This window comes from Vulpes vulpes, chromosome 12 (genome assembly GCF_048418805.1).
Source record: "Vulpes vulpes isolate BD-2025 chromosome 12, VulVul3, whole genome shotgun sequence".
Taxonomy (NCBI): Eukaryota; Metazoa; Chordata; class Mammalia; order Carnivora; family Canidae; genus Vulpes; species Vulpes vulpes.
The window spans coordinates 154,358,220-154,377,856 of NC_132791.1; the positions used below are offsets into that span (position 1 = coordinate 154,358,220).

Sequence of the window (19,637 nt, forward strand, 5' to 3'; positions counted from 1 at the left end):
TCTGATCAGAGGGCGTGAATGACAGGGAGGGTGGAGGGGGCTCCCGGGCTGGAAATCTAATCATCCTGCTACTTGCTGCTCAGGCCTTCTCCTGCCGACCTCAAGTTTGTTTAAAACAGCAAGCGAAGCCTTGCCCGATGTGGATACCCTTGCTCTGGTTTGAGCGTCCCCACAACAAAGGAGTGGGGTGCTGGGGCCGTTTAGAATGTGATGTGGATATGCAGATCATCAGAAGTTATGGAGAAAGCAGACACCTTTCTATGGCAGGAGATATGGAAAAATCTAGTCGTTTTGACTTCTTTTTCAGCTGTATCTCAGATTCTGGAATTATAGCATAATAGGAATTCTTTCCAAATCCACAAAGCAGTGGTTCCTATCCTGCCTTGTAAAGGTTTAATGACTCTAGCAGCAGTGAGATTAGGAGCAGAACCAGTAAAGTATCACCCCCTACCTAGCCTCCACTCACTTTGCCTTATACTGGACTGTGAAGAGTATTATGGGTGAAGATTTTAATATGGAAAAAATGTGTAGTATTCATTTCAAATAAACACGGGCTCAGTGCTTGCCTTGGTCAGCCCCTGAAAGTGGTTTATATAGATTCTTAATATCTAGGAGTTGAAGTGTGGATGAGTTATGGGTGCATCCCCTTCTCCCTCTGGCCATATAAGTTCTACTTCTCAAAGATCTGTTGAATGTAACTTCATAATAAATATTCCTAACTAGAGAAGAAGCTCAGGCTTCGGCATCATCTGGTTCAGGTTCATGTCCCTAACTTTTGTGCTCATTCATTGCCCCACCCCTTGGAAAAGAACCGTACCTTTTCTGTTAATTGGTGACAGGAGCTCACAAACCCTGTAGGCTTTTTTTCTAGAGGTCATGTCAAGTGACATTATGTGTGTCATCGGCAAGAATCATCCTTTTCATTTCCCTCGTGTCCTGCAGTCAACAAAGTCTGCGTCATGTGCACATTCCCTGACTTGCACCTGGTGGTGATTCTGGGAGGTGGATTGTTATAGCTAAGGCAATAGGATCAAGGATATTAAGTGACTTTCCCATAACTAATTAGTGGCAGGGCCAGACGAGGGGTCCTCTGATTCAAAGGCAAGGCTTTTCTTTTTTCTTTCTTTTTTTTTTTTTTTCCTCCTCAATAATGGCACCACTGCTGCCTTGTAAAGCCTTCCTGCCTGCCTTTCACAATGACTTATCAAGCACCTCGGAGGTAGCAGGTGCTGGGGACCCGGTGGTACACCTCTGTCCTAGTTTCATCTCAAGCAGACAAATAGTACCTTCCATACTTCTGTCCTGGCAACATGATCTGTGTCCGGCTCTTGTCTCCCCAGTCAGATAACAGGTTCCTAGAAGGCTGAGACCAGGCTTTTCCTCTTGCCCGTGGTAGGTACTAAATAAACCCCAGCAGACCTCTCTCTCTCCAGGAAACATTCCTTGGTTGCCTCCTCCCCTACCTTCCGAAGGGCCCTACCTTCCCTGGGCCCACCTCTGACTTTGCAGTTACTGTGTGGAACTGCCCTGTCTTTTTGCTTATGTGTTTTTCAGTTACTCCGTGAGCTGCAGCAGGGCCGGGGACCTGTCTGGTCTGATTTTGAATTGCGAGTGCAAGGCACAGACTGGGGTGCTCAATATGTATTTGTAAGAATCACAAGCCATACAGTTTGGGCAGAAAATCAAAAGCGTTAGGCCAGGAGATGTCAGAGGACCTACGCGGCAGGGAAACGTATCCCATTTGCTTCCCTAAGATCTTAAATAGGGTCCATGGTGCACATGGGACCATGCTGTGTAGCACACGCAGATTTCTTGCTGGAGAGACAAGAAGAGCTTAATACCTCCAAGGCTTGTTTATTCAGGATCGGGCTTCAGTGTGCCCACATCTGGACTTCATTACTTCCTCCTCAACCCCCCCGGCCCCAGCCCCCTTTATCTGAGAGAGCACTGCCAAGAAAACAAGGTTCCCCAAGATTACCTCCTCATTAAAGGTTAGGCCAGTTTTCAACTCTGAAAAAAAGTGAAGTGGGGCTGGCCCAGTGGTGCCTTGGTAGGAGACCCCGTCCCCCAGTTTACAATCCACTACATCTGTGCAATTACCAGGACCACCCACAGAGAGGGGCCACATGAATCCTTCAACTGTGCCGTTCCCTGATCAAATGGCCACAGAGTTCTTCTGAGACCTTCTTATCCCCGAGGGGATGGAGGGAGGGGGCATCTATTTGCCATTTTAAAACACAGGCTTTGGGATTAGGATCTAGGTCACACACACACACACACACACACACACACACACACACAAAGACATCCAGCCCCTGGGAGAAGAAAGAGCTGCAGCAGTTCCTCTCAGTTCTATGTAGCTCTGAGGGCTTAATGACTACTTGGAAAATGTATCCAGTATGAAAATGGTTCTTACTTTATCCATTTTAAGTGATAATGCTCTGGAGGCTGAGAAATCCATTCTGTGAGTCAGTGTATATTAGGGAATGGAGTAGAGAATCTGATAACATTTACAAGCTATCTAATGGGGTGGGAGGAGACTAATGCCTTATCTTAAATCCTCTTTAACAATTGGATGAGGTAGGTATTATTTACCTTGTTTTACAAATGAGAGAGGGTGAGGAGGCTTATGAGGGAGAAGTGGCTAGTGCAAGGTTACTCTCTGTGTAGTGAAGGTGAGGGAGCAGGAGTTAAAACCCAGGGCTCTCCGGCTTCAAAGCCCAGTGCTTGAACTGACATGTGTTGAAGGCCTGTTCTGTGCTAGGTGCTATGCAGAGTGCTCTTTATTTCATGAGCTATAAAGACTTGTAGTTTCTGGGCTTCTTTGGAGAGCTCAGCGTATGGACGAGCGCAAAACATTTAGGCCACTGGGCAGATGACGGGCAAGGATCCTAAGATCGGCAGTGTGCAGTAGTGTTTTGTATGAAGTGGGTTTTGCAGAAGGCAGTAGCTTGCTGTAGGTGGCTGCTTGGTGAGGCCTCCTTTAGAACAAGCAGACATTGTGGTAGATTCCTCAGCCTACAGCTGGTATAGAAGACACAAGTACTACCCTGGGAGCTGATGGTCTAAACACAAGAATGACTGATTATTCTCAGGCAGACTGAGAAGTTGGTCAGAGAACATGAGGGGAGCCAGAGCTGAGAGCTTCAAGGACAAAATAGGCCAAAGGCAGTGGACAGGATGAGATATAAATGAAGTGCTGCTATGGGAATTCAGAAGACCACTGAAGTTTTATTTTCATTGGTGAAGATTTCATCATTCTTGCCATTGTCATCATGCATCAAGTACTAGTCCAGTTAATTATCACAATGGCCCTGGAGCTCTTGGTACTGGCATCATCCTCTCTTTACACATAAGGGAACTGAGAGTTACAGCACTCAGTCATCTAGGACCCATAAGTTAAAAGAGCCAGAACTTTAACCCCGTCCACGAGTTGACACTAGGAGTCTATTTTGAAGGGCGCATAGGACTTTTATCATCGGATAGCCTGGCTTTCCAGGCAGAAGGGGTTGCTTCAGGGATGAGAGGCTGAAACAATGGAGTGTTTTCAGGAAATGTAAAGCAAACCTGTTTGGCTGGAGAAAGAGAGTATCAGGAAGTAGATAGAGATAAGGGAGAAAAAGATCACAGTGAGATCCTGAAATTCCTTGACTGGTGAGGAATTTTTACCCAGATTAATTGGCTAGAGATTGGTGAAAGTATGTGAAGCCAGCTTCATCAGTTTTGCAGCCAGGGTGAGGATGAGGCCTGAATCTTGGTAGGGATAATTCAAGGGGATACGATGGGGAGAGATGGATGACAGACAGCTTGTGGAAGTAGGATGACCAGAATTAGATGACGGTGGGATAAGGAGGCGAGGAATCCATAGGGTCATGTCCTTGCAGCTCTATGGTGGTGACTCGAACAGAGATGAAGGGAAGAGTGGTGAGGTTTGAGACAGAAGTTGGAATGAGTATGGTCTGAGACTGGGTTAGGTTGACATGCTAGTGTCACTGGTTGATAGCTAGTTGGGAAACTTGGCAGAAGATGGGAAGATGACTGATTGGAATAAGGGGTAAGTTGAAATGAGAGAGAGAGAGCGCGAGAAAGAGAGAGAGAGATGCCCCATTCTGAGAAGATGGGTGGTCATCTTCACAGAGGTAATAATTCAGACTGTTGAAGCAGCAGAGATCACACCAGAAAGGCAAGACTTCATCCCCAGGAAGACTCACATTTATCTTGGTAGAACTCTGAAGGGGGTCCACTGGAAGGAGAAAGGTGTTTGAGAAATAGGAAGAAAAGCACAGTGATGTGATATTGAGGCAGTTTAGGGAACTCAGTGTCAAGAGTAAGAGATGGGCAGCAGGCAGTACTGCAGAAAATACATTGAGGAGACCCTTGCACAGACAGACAGAGCTAGTCCTCTAGGAGTCCTGTGGCTGCGAGTCCCCGATGTTTGGGGAAATAATGATGTTTCATGCTTCAGACTGCCTTCTTCATAAAGCTTATGGGCTTTAGGCAGCTACCACCACTCATTTCAGCCATGACCAGGTTCTCTCTAGCCTCTTTGCTGCCTATATTCTCGATATTGGAGTTTTGACTTATCCACAGAGCCAGGAACTCCACTGGTGGCCTTGGATAGAGCTCTGTCCTCATGGCCTCTCCCAGTCTGCAAGGCACTGATCTCCTGCCAAGAGGCTGAAGACAACCAAGCGGGACAAGCAGCAAAGATTAAATTTCTCATCAATTATTTCTAGTCACTAAAGATACTGCATTCTCTTGTCCTAGATGGACCATCCAGCTTCAAAGAAAATATACTCTGTCTCCATCCTTAGAAGCAGGACCCAGATACATTACATTTTTCCTTTCGCTTGGGACTGAGAAAAATGATTCTCCCTCCTTTATTGTCCATCATCCAGTGTGTGTTGGCTGAATCTATTCTGGACAGCAAGAAGTTCATTAGTCCGCATAAATGGATAAATAGAGATGTAGAAGAACAGCTTGGCACCAGGATCTGAGGTGTGCAAATGCCTGCAAAGAATATGCCACCTTACCAGGTGCTCTAGGAGCATCCGTCTCACTGGCCTCACAGATCCTGCTGCCTGTTAGGACTTCTAAGAGAGAGCCGGCTTGATGCTGTGGGACAGGGTACAAGAAGCAGAACAAAGTCCAGGCTGCCAGAACAGCCCTGCCTTCACCGAATTTCTGACCAAGGATGGTTCTCTGGCCTTCCTCATACTTAACCTAGAAAGTGGTGATAATAATTTCGTAATTCATAGGGCATTTTAAGAAGCAGATAATGTAGTGGATGTGAAAAATGAGTTGTAAGGTGTAAAGTACTACACAAATATTATTCAAGCAGATCAGAAAATAGGGAAGTTTGTCCTTCCAACTCTTCAAACTCAGCAGTCTCTAAAAGGGATTGTTGGGACACTGCGCAAAAGTCTTAACTTTTCTTGGGATAATTTATATAAAGAGTGGAACATGACAAATGACACACAGTACAGGAGCCTTTCCTTGGCTGCCTGGGATTTAGACTTCTTTCCTGTTTGTTCCCCTGATAAAAGGATCCTATAGATGAAATGGTCAGAACTACTCTATCCATACACATATTTTCTCATTCAACTCTGGAGGGGTGGTGCTTCCAAACTCTTCAATTTGTAATGTTCTTTTCCAAGGAGCTTTTGGGAGGATCTTAGAAAATATATTTTCTACAAACAGGTGTTAATTTTTTCTTTCCTCTTCTCTAAGGGAAAGAGGGGGAAGAAACTAACTTTTGGAGGGCTCTGCTTCTAGGTGCCAGGCATGGGACATATCACCTGTGGTATCCCTTGGCGATCCTACCAGGGAGATGTCATTAATCTTGCTTTTATAGATGAGGAGACCCAAGGCCAGAGAGGTGAAGTCCCTTGACTAAGGTAAGAGATGGGGTTCAGACCGAGCTTTATCTGGCTCCAAAGTCAGTGCCTCTTTGACCACCCTGTCCTCCCTCCTTTCCAAAAAGTCAATGTTCTCCAAAGTTCCTCTGCGGAACACATTGGTATTTGTGAACGTGTGTGCAGTGGAGCTCTTTTACGCCAGAAAGGATAGACAGAGAGGAGCTGTCCTGGAGCTGGGGACAAACTGTTACCGTTCTCAGGCAGGGAATGATCTCTTTCTGTCCCCTTGTAGCTTAATTGCAATGCTTTCCTGCTTTATTAGTTTCCAGGTTCTGTGCCAAGTGCTTTAAAAGGCAGGTAGGGGAGAAGTCTCCTCTGCTGCCTGGCAGCTTGCCATTCCCCTCTGAATCTGCTGCTTGCTGCTTCAGAAAGGGATCAACATTGAAGGCATTCTTCTGGGCATATCACAACCTTGCTGACTGAAGCAGAAATGAGGGCTCCAGGGGCTGGAGTCGGGGGTGGGGACCGAGCCTTTGTAGGGGGAGGGAAGAGCTTATTTTATTACCTAGGAATAAAAACATTGTGAGTAATGAATAAGGTCCGAAAGCAGTAAATCTGGAACTCCAGAGTTAGGTGTGTAGCGTGTCAGAGAACAATTTAAGCCTTCGCCTCTTCGGCAGAGGTGAGGTATTCGGACTGCCTGTCCCAGCCCAAATTTCATTCAATGGTCTTTTAAGGGTTAGGATTACAAGAAGCCAAGTCCGGCTGGTTCATAATGATGATTTATGGCTGTGTTGTCGACTCCCCGACCCTTCTGTACGAGGGGATAGAGAAAATACATAATTTGTTGCTCATTAACTGCAAGATCTGTCAGGGCTGCCCCAGAAGCCATGTGGTCCTGGAGTCATGTGTCTGCTAAATGGCTTCAGCCTGGCCCTGTCCTTGAAAATATGCATTTGCTATTCTGGGGTGGAAATCGTTTTTAATAATGATAGAAGTACGGCTGATCCCCAACTTCTGGTGGTTTGACAGATTTTTCGACTTTAGGGTGGTGCACAAGCAATACACATTCAGTAGAAGTCATAGTTTGATTTTGAATTTTGATTTTTTTTTCCCCTGGGCTAACGATGTGCAGTATAGTGCTTTCTCGTGATGCTGGGCGACAGCAGCAGTGAGCCACGGCTGCCAGTCAAGCCCTGTGATGACGAGGGTAGACAGCCCATATGCTTACACCATTCTGTACCCATGCAACCATTCTCACCTCCGGTGCAGTAGTCAATAAATTACATGAGCTCTTCTACAATTACTTGTAAAATAGGCTTTGTGGCCATTGATGGTGCCCAACTGTAGGCTAACATAAGTGTGTTGAGCATGTATAAGGTAGGCTAGGCGAAGCTATGATGTTCAGTAGTAGGTCAGGTGTATTCGATGCATTTTTGAATTAACGATATTTTCCACTTAGGATGCGTTATCAGGAGGTAACACCATCGTAAGCCAGGGAAGATCTTTAACAAAAATTCTGTCCATGTAGTCTGTTGTGAGGCTTAAAAATCCGCATATCTGGGCTCTACTTTTAGCTCTGTCACTTAGAAGCCTCAGCTCCTCAGGCAAGTACCTATCCCTCAGTGCCTTACCATCCTCAGCTGTACAGTGGGTATCGGTTCTTCATAGAGTCACAGGTCAAATGGAACCGTAAAGTATGAAAGAAATGTACAAGGTTGCTGCTCTTAATAGCTTTGTTTTTTTTTTTAATTTTTTTATTTATTTATGATAGTCACACAGAGAGAGAGAGAGAGAGGCAGAGATACAGGCAGAGGGAGAAGCAGGCTCCATGCACCGGGAGCCTGATGTGGGATTCGATCCCGGATCTCCAGGATCGCGCCCTGGGCCAAAGGCAGGCGCCAAACCGCTGCGCCACCCAGGGATCCCAATAGCTTTGTTATTAGGAATTTGAGGTGCCATGAAATGCCTCCTTTACTGCTTTTGCCTTTTGTGAGAGGAGGAGGCATTTTAACTGGCAGTTTGCTGTGTGCATGCCTGTGGGACTGAAACCGAAGTTTTAGGATGAAGGGATGTTAGGGCTGTAAAGGAGCCCTTGGGTTGTAACCAAATCCTTTCTCCCTAAGGTGGCTGGAGCCCAGAGGTGACTTGCCTGAGATTAATCAGTAAATTCATGTATGAGATGCTGATTTGCAGTGAAAAGCCACGTGTTCTTTTTCAGCATCAAATAGGAAGTCAGGCTTAAGCCAAGCCAGTGTAGAGTTTCTTAATTTGTGGCAGTGGTGTGGTTCGAGGATCTCAGGAACCATCCAAGGACCTTGGTTCTGCCCCATGCCCTTGGCATCATCTCAGAGGAAGTACTTTCCTCTGCTATTGCTCATTACCTTTGCTTGGTTGGAAGGCTAGTGGTGGAAGTAGCGCAGGAGAGTTGAAAATAAATGTCATTGTAATTATGTAGTGATAAATGAAGGAGTCTAGCACCCTCATTTTGTAGATGGAGACACTGGCTTATCTCAAATTCACTCAATGAGTAGGGACTTGAACCCTGGCCACTGACACCTCAATGAGTGTTCCTTGCCTTGCATCCAAAGCCATGCGAGTATGATTTATAAATAAAGAAGAAAGGGCATGATGGTGGTAGTGAACATCTGGAAGCTGTTAGCCTGTAAGGTTACACAGGGTAAGAGTATAAACAGGTTCAAAGGGGAATTAGACCAGGAATGGTAGGAAAGAATGCTGGGTGGGGAGCTAGAACACCTGGGTGCAGTCTTTCGTTGCGAGTTAATTTGGACCTCAGTTTCTTCCATGTATAATGGACCCTTTCATTTCTGACTTGCTATGCTTCTCAAGTTTTAATCTCTGCAACATGTTATCGGAGGACTTTTGGTAATATTTAGGGGATATTTCCAGTTTTGTAATAAAACAACGTGAAGACTATGGTCCTGCTCCCTTTCATTCCCTCATTCAGCCAGTAGTCTCTGAGCACGTCTGCCAGGTAAGGTATTAATCCTGCTCTTCCAGAGGAGAGCTAAGCCAGGATTTTGCACTGCACTGACCTCTGACCATCTCTCTCTAGTGGAGAATCACAATCAGCGTGATTTGGGAACCAAAGTGTAGCAACTTAGAAATAATCAAGTCTTTATAAACACAGAATCGCTGCACAAACAAGTAGCAGGGCCAGTGGCTCTTCTCACTGCCACACCTGTTGGCCCCTGGGCCCAGTTGGCATCTCCCTTCCCCCTGGCCATCCCAGCGACCCCTCAGAGTTAGGAGCCCTTGAGAACTTGGATCAGACCCCATGCCTTGACCCCTTCCCCAGCTGAAAAAAAAAGTAATGGGAGACTTTGAAAAGGAGTGCCAGATATGTCAGTCTATTGCTTTCCCTTGTGGTTGTGAACACGCTCTGTACTCCCTGAAAGCAAGTGTGGCTCATCGTTCTGCCCTGTGAGGAGCTGTTAAAGGAGGTTTGTGTCGCGTGATAAGTTGAACGTGGCTATCCCTGGACTGTGGTTACAGTCAGGAAGTGGCCGGGGCTGTGCTGTGGAGTTAAGACCAGAGCAGCCGGCTGTGTAGTTGGGCATGACCAAAGCGGAATCGGTCCTCTGCTGTGTAGGTATCACAGGCATTTGCCTTACGGAGGACAAGTGGGGCTCCCGTTCTTAATGTAAAACAAGGGCAGTTTGTGTTGAGCTGCTTCCCCTGGCTGAGCTTTAGCCATACTTCTCTCATGGTCGTTGTCAGGATTTCATGAAATAAAGCCCACGGGACACCACCTGGGATGCAGTGGGTAATCAGTAACTGGTGGCTTTTCTTTTCCCAGGAGTGAGAAACCTCCCTTAAGTGTTAGGAGTGAACACCTTGGGCTGGAGGAAGGGTAGGAAAGCCCGAGACTCACTGGCTGTCCTTTAGGCTAGAGGAGATGGGAGATGATGCCCGCAGATTTGGAAAGTTGCACACCGGAGGGCATTGTGCTAAAAGTTCTGTGGTTTGTAGGCTAGTGTCCTCATCACAGCATTTTTCTAAGAAAGAAAATGAAAGAATCACTTTCTATGACCCAGGCCATTTCCCATCCATGTTACCAGATTTAAGCCAACGACTCCACAGGGGGTGCAGCCTCCTTTTGTGGAGAAGGAAATAAGCTTGGAGAGCTCATCATGGCTGAGGGACACCGCGCAGGTGGCAGAGCTGGGACTAAAACCCAAAACATAGTATTAGGCATTCACCCTCCTACAGAAACCCCCACCATGGCTCAGTATTAACACAAGGCTGGTGATCCCTGACTCTGAAGCCCAGAACCCTGAGATTGGCTCAGATCCTCTGACGTCCTGGCCACGCTTACCCATGTCCTTGATTGAACGTTCATCTAATATTTTTCTGTATCTGGATTTTTTTTAAGATTTTATTTATTTTTTCATGAGAGACCGAGAGAGAGGCAGAGACATAGGCAGAGGGAGAAGCAGGCTCCTTGCAGGGAGCCCGATGTGGGACTCGATCCTGGGACTCCAGGATCACACCCTGGGCTGAAGGCAGATGCCCAACCACTGAGCCACCCAGGTGTCCCTCTATATCTGGATCTTTATTTGTCTCCTTCTTGGTTTAAAAAAATACGTTGAACTATTATATAGAATATTTATATATATTTTTAACATTATATATATTTACAAACAAATATATTCGATTGTATATTTTTGTTGTTACAAAGGTACTATTTGGCCATGTGGGACTTTTTTAAAAAGGAGAAAATGACCATGTTAGCCCTCTGATGTTTCCTCCCATGAATATTTCTGTCCGTATATTTTTCAAATAGAAAATTGAGATTTTCTAGATTACAGCGTGCATTTACATATAAGAACATTCCCTTATGTCGTTGCTAAATATCCTTTACAACATCAGTTCTGATGGATACTGCCTAATTCCCATGTGGGTTTCCTTTCAGATCATCACTGGGGAGTTCTATCGTATATACTACCTGAAGGAGAAGTCCCGGTCAACGATTCAGAATCCCTACGTGGCGGCCCTCTATAAGCAGGTGGGCTGCTTCCTCTTTGGCTGTGCCATCAGCCAGTCCTTCACAGACATTGCCAAAGTTTCCATAGGGCGCCTGCGTCCTCACTTCTTGAACGTCTGCAACCCTGATTTCAGCCAGATCAACTGCTCCGAGGGCTACATCCAAAACTACAAATGCAGAGGTGATGACAGCAAAGTCCAGGAGGCCAGGTGAGTCACCACCTGCCGTGGCCACAGTGTGCACAGCTTTGACGCAGGCAGTTCAGAGAGCATTTACTTTATGAGGCACCTACTATATGAGGTAACAGGCTCAATAATAGGCTTTGGTTTCAAGGGGTGAATAAGACATAGCCCCTATTCTTAAGGAACTTGGGATCAAATGATTTAGATACATAGATAAATAAACAATCATGGTTGAACACCAGTAAGTCCATCCGTCCGTCCGTCCGTCCATCCATCCATCCATCCATCCATCCATCCATCTGCTTACTCATGCATCCATCGGTGGCTGCTATGTTCTAGACAATGTGTCCAAAGCACTACCAAAGATGCAAAACCAAACAAGATAGTGCTGCTCTCAAGGTCACAGTCTAGGGAGGAAAGACAGACAGGCAGACATGTATCAGGGATGTGAATATGGCCCTTTCATGGCCCTCTCTTGCTCTTGCAGGAAATCCTTCTTCTCTGGCCACGCCTCCTTCTCCATGTACACTATGCTGTATTTGGTGGTAAGTACCTTCCTTCTGATTCCAATGGAGTACAGCGTCCAGCCCCACCTTACATCTCTTCTGTGCAGAGAGCACTCAGTATGGTTAGGGATAGACTTCATTGTGAAATCCTTGAAAGAGAAGTTAGCTAGAAAAATTAGGTTCTGTTTTGAGCGCTGCCATGGCGTCAGTAGAAGTTATTTTACTTTCTAGGTTTTTTTCCCCATTTTTCAAATAAAATTAATATTTATCATGGCTATTTGATAAGGGTCATGTACCCATTTTTGAAATTATAAACTGATGAATACACTTGTCACATTTTAGGGTAACAAGTACTGTTACCTGAACATCCATTTAACTCCGTTGACCCTTACAGGCACCCTAGGTTATAAGTAATATTATCTCTTCTGTGGGAAAGGATTACTAAGTAAGGCTTAGAGGATTTAAGCGAACTATCAAAATTTATACAGATACTGGCACGATGGCTCAAATCCAAGGCCTGTCATCAGATTTCTTGTGGTGTCACCATGCCAGTCCCAGTCTTTCTCCATCCCCTACTGAGGGAAAGGCTTTAAAAATTATTATTATCTGACTACATAGAGTAATTTCAAGTTTTATAGAATAATTCTATCTCCATGAGCACACGTGATCTCATAATAACATGGTGAAGTACGAGATGTGTATCCCTGCTGCTTGGATCCAGAGACCAAGGCCCAGGGAGGCCTAGCAGCATGTTGAGGGGGGGTCCCTCAGCTAGTGGTGGGGCCACGATGTGAACCCCCATGTTGCCCTTCCCATGGCCATGTCTGCTCTGACTTCTAGAGGCTCTGGGGCAGTGTAGGCAGCACGCCCCGCTCCTCTCCAGCTGCTGCACAGACAGCAGCCGGTCTGTTTCTCTTTGTGAGTTAAATACGGTCCCCTGCCTCTCCTCTCCTCTTGAATGAGGTCCCTGTGCCAAGGCACTTCCTGCTTTCGGCCCCTTTGATGAAGAGCAAGAAGGCGCTGAGAGGTCAGACGTAGCTCAGGGGAGCATAAGCTGTTTGCAGAAAGAACGTTTTGATTTTGACTTATTTAAAAAACATAATTAGGATTTGGAAAAACTAGCAGAAGGTTTTTTCTGTTTTGTATTGTTTTGTTTTCCCTCGCAATCCTTTCCAAGCCCGGAGGCTTCCGGGCTTCCCATTACCTGGGATACAGAGCTGAAACGTGGGCCCCAACCTGTGAAAACCTCAAAGGTGGATTTTACGTCATCATGCATCGTGCTCCCCTCCTTTCTTCATTTGTTGTTGTTGTTATGCTTTTGCTTTGCTTTTAGAAAGCTCATTTAGCGAAAATACTTAGTTTCCTATTTCATTTTTTCATATTTTACGCAAGTCTGGAAGCAATTTTACAAATGTAATTTCAGTGCTTTGCAAAGGTGCTTGGAGGAGTGGGTCTGTATTCATTTTTCTCCTATTCCTTCATTTTCTTCCAAGAGAAAAATATGGGGTAATTTTGAAACCAACTCTGCGCCCTGTGTGCTCTACAGCCGCCCAGAAGATAAAGGTGCTGACATGTTTCTGGTGCCTTCTGTGCGCCAGGCACTGGGGCAAGCTCACACCACAGCATTCCTATCTCTCAGTAACTCCATGAGATGCATTTCCATTACCTCGTTTTCGGTTGAAAACCAACCAACCAACCCAAATCTTAAGAATTTTAGTAGTAGAAGTTCCATCTCCAGTAAAAGGGAGAAAATGGATTTGAAGGCTGGTCTTTGCCCTGATGACACCAGGATCACTGTCTGTTCTTTTCATGGTACTGCTCTTCAAAACACAGAAACAACCTCGCCAGGATAAATTAAGGAATATAAGTTCCCAACTCTAATTTCCATTTCACCTGAAGGCAACTTGCCTTTCTTCAGGTCTGCTTTAGTGGATGAGATGCCCTCCTTGCCCCCCCCTCCACCACCCACCAGCTGTGATTACAGCCAGAGAGGCCTTCTCTGCAGGGGTGAGGAGTGAGGGGGTAGATTCCAACCTAATGTTTGTTTGCATCTTTGAGGGAGGAAAAAATTACAGTGCCTTGTGTTTCTGGAAAGAAGGAAGAAAAAGAGGCAGGGAAGAGAGAGGGAGAAAAAGAAGAGTCTCCTTGACCTCCGATTCCATAACATCTTACTGTACACACCACACACTAAAGAAGGCTTGCAAACGTACACATATTTTAACATTCACAACTCACCGATACCCATGTAGACGACATATAAATGGAAGGCTCTATTTTTAGCTCTAAGGTTATCTTGCCCTAAAAACAACAACAACAACCCCTGAGGCTAAATTCCAAGGGTATATGGATAGTGCTCTTTGCCAAGGCTCATTTCTCCGTGATGCTACACAGAAATCCCAACCTTCCGAATGTCCAATTTGCAAAGCTTTCTAGAGCAAGGTAGAGCACTGTGGCTGCCTCTTAGGGTCAGAGGGAAATGCTGCAATCTGAACAGCCCTCTGCCCATCCCCCAGTGCTTTTCTGTTGAGCTTCAGGAAGTAGAAGTGGGCAGAAGGAGACCCTGGCCTCCCCCTGGGGCCTTGGGGACAATCACCTTTGAACCAGTTGGATGTAGCCAGTTTGCCCTCAGGGTCTGGCAGGCCTGGATGATTGTACCCTGTCATGATTAGCTCTGGAACCAGGAGTTGCTTACTTAAGCTTTGTCCTCGGTATACTCCTCTATAAAGTGTAGATAATGTCTCTTTTGCAGGATTGCTGGTGCTTTTCATCCCTAGACCCTACTTTCTCCATCTGTCAAATGAAAAGAGTAGAATTAGATGGTGTCTACTTATTTCTCAATCTCTGTGGTTCTATTTGGAAGAAGTTTGAACTACCCAAAGCACTATAGAAAAGCTGGGAATCCTCAGGGACAGACTTATGCCCTCATTACCTTGGCATTCAAAGAGGGAGTGAGGATGGGAAGCAGCAGCCACCCCTACTCCAGGCCCGTGGGCAGCAGCTGCCATCTGAAGCCTCCCATGTCTTTGAAGGACACTCCATATTAGGTTTTGATTTGTAAAATGGTTGGCTTGGAAAAAAACCATGCCGCAAACACCACATTATCTCTGGGTATAGAAGCTAACAGATGAGGGTAAGGCATGTTAGTGATTAATGCAGATTCTAATAAGAAAAACCCACAGCGTATATAAGCATACGTGATACTTTTCTAACCCTGAGTCCTGCTCTAAACCCTAGAGAACCACATCTGGACAGGTCCTGTACCTCCACAGTCAGGGATCGAGGATGACTTGGCTTTTTGGAATAAAATGCCAACACCAGCGTAGGCACCAATCTGTGTGGCATACCTGGTGTTTCTTCTGTTGTGCCAGGCACTCTGCTACCTCCCAGGGCTGCCAACATAAATCAGACCTGGGCCCTGCCCTCAGAGGAGCTCAACGTGGGTTCAACATTCGACAGATCAGCAAATATATAATGGGTGACTGTGATAGACGGGACAGCATGCTAGGCGTAGGGTTCTAGACATTGGTAAGTCACGGGCACAGCCCTTGGGGAGTTCAGTGTAGGGAAGCAAGTAGACAAGGACAGCAGTTTGGTACACTGTGCTGGGGCTGGGGAGCGGGGGTGGGTGGGTGGGTATAGGTTCTACAGAAGCTTAGAGTTGTGGCACACAAGCCGGCCTGGAGTGGAGGGCGGCAGAAGCTGGGGAAGGCTGCCCGTAGGGTACAGATGGGCTGATTGGAAGAACTGCCTGTGTTCAGGTGAAAAGGGGGACAGTGATTTGTGAGCTGCAGGTGTTCAGTTCAGTCCAATTGTGATGGCTGGGATGAAGCAGGGGGTGGAGGGTGCAGTGAGAGCTGGGAGGACCTTCAGGACCAGCCGCCCCAGCCCCTCCTCCTGCAGCTCAGATCAAGCAGCAGCAAGTTGGTGGCAAGGCCTTTGCCTTGCTGCTGTGCCTCCCTCTGCGAACAAGTACCGAGCACCTTGCCTCAGTGCCTCCTTCAGGGTGCTTTGTCAGAGAATCCTTCCCTGGCCTCTCCCGTGGTACTCCTTGACTCCCTTTGCAGCGTTAACCACCACCCCCTTCGCCCCCGCCCAATTTCTCACCATCTGACATCTATATTCACTTCTTTGTTTCTATCTCAACTAGATAAATTGTAAGCTTCACCAGGGAGACGTTTTTGTCTCTTGTTTCACTACCGTATTCCACTGTCCCAAACAGTGTCTGAAGCTTAGTTAAGGTTGAAATGAATATTTGATGAGTGAATGAATGAACAAATGAATGGATGACTCAATCCCAGGTCTTCTACATTCCCAAGCCATGCTCCTCTCCACTCCAGTCAGGATTTTATTCATCCCCTCCTCCTACACTGGTAGATCGTAAAGGACCTGGATGGCGTAGGGATGGCCTTTGATGCCTCTTTGCTGCACTGTTGACATATTGACTCTTTCCTGGGGTGCCTGTGAGAAGTGTCTGTGTGTCAAAGGGTTGAATCCCAAGGAAACAGGGAAGCGGTTTGTCCTCTGACAGTCATGTTCTCTGGCCTGTGGTTGTTAGTCATTGAGGTTTTGTTCAATATGTTTAGAATCCTGGAGCAGTGGGGTCTGGTACACCCATGAGACATGCCCACAGATCTAGGCAGTGTCTGGTGAAACCCCTTGCAGGGACAAGATTGTTGTTTCTATGGGGAATAAACCACCATATCAGATGTTTTCCCCCACCTGTATCCATCCATCCACCCATTCGTACATTTGTCCATCCATCCGGCAGTTTCTTTTTTCTTTCTTTTCTTTTTTTTTTTTTTTTTAAGATTTTATTTACTTATTTGTGAGAGACACAGAGAGAGGCAGAGACATAGGCAGAGGGAGAAGTAGGCCCCAGGACCCTGGGATCACAAGCTGAGCCGAAGGCAGACGCTCAACCACTGAGCCACCCAGGTGCCCCATCTAGCAGTAAGACCATGTGTGAGCATCTGGGGACTCGGACGATGTCCTTTTTGGTGTGGAAAGCCTGAAAAGTAAATAGTTTCAGAATAGGTGGATGAGGTGTCTGATTCAAGTAGACTGAGGCTCAGGGCCCAGAGGGGAGGGCTATTAACTCCACCCCGAGGTGCACTGACTGCATGGTTCCGAGGCTCTCCTTAGCTTACAGTTGGGTCAGGGATTTATAATACTCTCACTCTTTAGAAAACTACACACTTGATTTTAGACATGGGCCTTATAAAAGTATGTGACAGGTGAATGGTGGGAGCACATGTTTCCAGATGTCCCCCATAGGCTGTCCTTTAGCCCACGACAGCCACGTTGCTTTTCTCCTCAGACAGAAGTCCAGTACAAGAGAGCACTGTGTGCAGAGCACGGATTCCCTACGAGGAAGCCGGGTTCTGTGATTAGAGCTTGCACTTAGAAAAAGACACACACACCTCACTCAGTGGAAATCACGGCTATTACCCTGAGTAAGTGACTGGGCCTCTCAGCCTCGATCTCTTCATCTGTATGTTAGGCACAGTGGTGTCTCCCCAACAGGACGATTGTGATAATTGCAGGTAAGGTCATGTAAAGCGCCTGGCACCGTGTCTGAAATGGTGCTCGACAAACTGGTAGTTTCTTTTTCTCCCCCTGAAAGACTCAGAAAACAAGAGGTGACTCCCTTCTGAGGGAGATTCGAGAATAGTCAACTAAACATTCTTTTTTTTTCTTTTTTGTCCTGAAAGCAGTTGAATAACTTCCTAGAGAGAAATTTCAGTTCTTGCACCACGTGGACGAGTCACCAGGCACATGAAGCAGAGCCAAGCGTGAGCCATGGCAGAGATGAGAGGAGGGAGAAAGTTTCTCCCTGTGGGTGTCAGTGATCTGGACAGACTTCCAGGAAGAAAGCAGGCAGGGACCTCAGGAAGGACAAAAGCCTCCTTCTCACTAGGAGCAGAGAGTCCCAAGAGCAATGGAAATGAAGTGAGAGGACAGTACAGACCTGTTCCACCAGTATGCAAATCATGTAATGAAACACAAATGACTTAGGGAGAACCCAGTGTGACTCAACCCTGCTTTTGACTGCTGGTTCAGACCAGAGGAGCCAGCTTGAGTTCAGCCAGACGTCTCTAAAGAGGTTTTGTTGGAATTCCACGGGACCCCAGTTTTGAAGCTGGGACTGACCGGGAAGGAGAAGAGAACTCCATTTATGGAGTGAGTTCTGTGTGCTCAGGACTTTCACATACATCATTTTGGGGTGGGGGTTTGCAAGCAGGCCTATAGCTCTCTGTTATAACCCTTTTATCTATGATCAGCAGTTTTGTTTTTTAGCAACTGGAAGAAAAAACATCTTAGCACGAGAACATGACTTAATCTTTCATTTTAGCGTATTCTTTTTTTTTTTTTTTTTTTTTTCAGGGAGGAAAACTTGCTTTATTCGTGTTTGTGCCTTTCACAATTTCGAGCAGAATAGATGCTCGTGGCAGGTGTTTGTTTCTTAAGTGAACAGATCTCAGTATGTAAGAGACAGCAGAAATTGAGAGAAGCAGAGTGACTTGTTCAGGCTCCTCCAGGTGGCATGGAGCAGAGAAAAGATTCAAATTTAGTTTTGCTCTGATTGCAAATCAGACACTTTTCTGCAATGTCATGCTGATGCTTAGAAGTGGGTTTGGCCCGCCTGGAGACCTTCACACAGATGAGGAAGTAAAGACGGGACCTCAGGGCAGTTGGCCTCTGTGAGAGGTCAAGGTGATTCAGCCCTTCTGATGTCAGTCTGGCTCTGCTTCTGGGCGAGTCTCCTTTACTGCTTGGTCCGGCACAAGGGCCACAGTATCACTGTGGTCAGTAGTGTGGCTTCCTCCTGTGGAATGGGGATGAATGCAGCCTCCTGCCCCTTGTCCTGTCCCCAGCTCAGGTTTCCAAGGGAGTAGGGTGCTCCAGAAAGTTCCTCTGGTATGGTGAGGCCCAAGCCTCTGGTATGGAGTACCTCATGAGAACTGGGCTATGAACCAGCAAATTAGCTGTAGGATTGGTGGGGCATGGATGGACCTATCAAATCCTTTGGTCAACCTCAAAACATGTTGGGACCAGCTTCTCAAATCACGAGGAGGAAGATCTTTTGCAATCTTTTGCTTTAGTGATCAACTTGTGGTGGTGAAATCAACCATAGTCATTGAGTAAACCTCATTCACCAAGGCAGAGGGTGGTGACACAGATTTCTGAAGAGCTCCTTGAGTGCCCATCTTACACCAGGCTGGGTCCTGAGTGTTTCATTTGACCCTGGCAACCTTGAGAGGGAGATCCTCTTGTACTTGTTTCACAGATGGGAAGTTGAGGGACCACCCACTTATGAAGTAATGGAGTCAGGGCTGCTTCACCCCAAAATTCATGCTACCCTTGCTGCTGTGCTTTCCCTGAAGCCCCAGTTGGGCAGATGCCAGGATCAATCCTGAGACCTTGAGCTTGATTAAATGTGTCAGTTGCTGATGGAATCAGAGGAGCAAGCTTCAGTGCTCTGGAGCCAGTCCCCGAGGGATTCTCTTCCCATGGCCCCTGCTCCTTTCCCATTCATAAGCACTCCCTTCCTGAAGCTCGTCTGATGACTGGTCTCTTCCTCCCTCTTCAAGTTCCTCTTGTGTATTTATTTTTTTCTTTTCTCGAGCTCCAGCCTTAAGCATCTGAGTCAATGGAAGGGGAGATGTGTGCCGTGTCCGGTTGGGAAACCCACCCTTCCTCTGCCCCACCCTGATTTCCAAGGCCCTTGACCCCTCTGTGTGGAGGGGTGGGGGAAAGTTGGAGGATTTTGAACCAGCATTTTCTGAGGATCTGTGGATTATTTTGTGTGAGAAAACCTAAGGCTCGGTGAGATTTTTCCGATGAATACCTGGTGTTCTTTCTGTCCCCCCGTCCACGGCCAGAATGCTGGAGGAAGGCCAGATCATGGCAAGCATGATGCAAATGGACTGTTGCTTTTACCCTGAGACTTGTGTTAAGTGGGAGCTACACCAGCATCATCCTATCCCCGCTCCTGGAAGGAAAGGATCTTTTGATTCATGATTACAGAATCACTTCTGCAATGACTGGCTCATTTCTGCAGAAACTAGGGGGTAGCCTTTGA

At 46.5% G+C, this 19,637-nt stretch overlaps 1 protein-coding gene across 2 annotated transcripts in view; it reads left to right on the forward strand.

Annotated features, from left to right (window-relative positions):
* The window catches only part of PLPP3 (phospholipid phosphatase 3), an 81,144-nt gene that overhangs the window by 45,444 nt on the left and 16,063 nt on the right, over positions 1-19,637 (forward strand). For both annotated transcript variants that reach the window (XM_026007006.2, XM_072730823.1), the window contains exons 3-4: positions 10,795-11,075; positions 11,536-11,593. In XM_026007006.2, the coding sequence (XP_025862791.1) occupies positions 10,795-11,075; positions 11,536-11,593 (339 nt within the window). The remainder of the gene's footprint in view (positions 1-10,794; positions 11,076-11,535; positions 11,594-19,637) is intronic.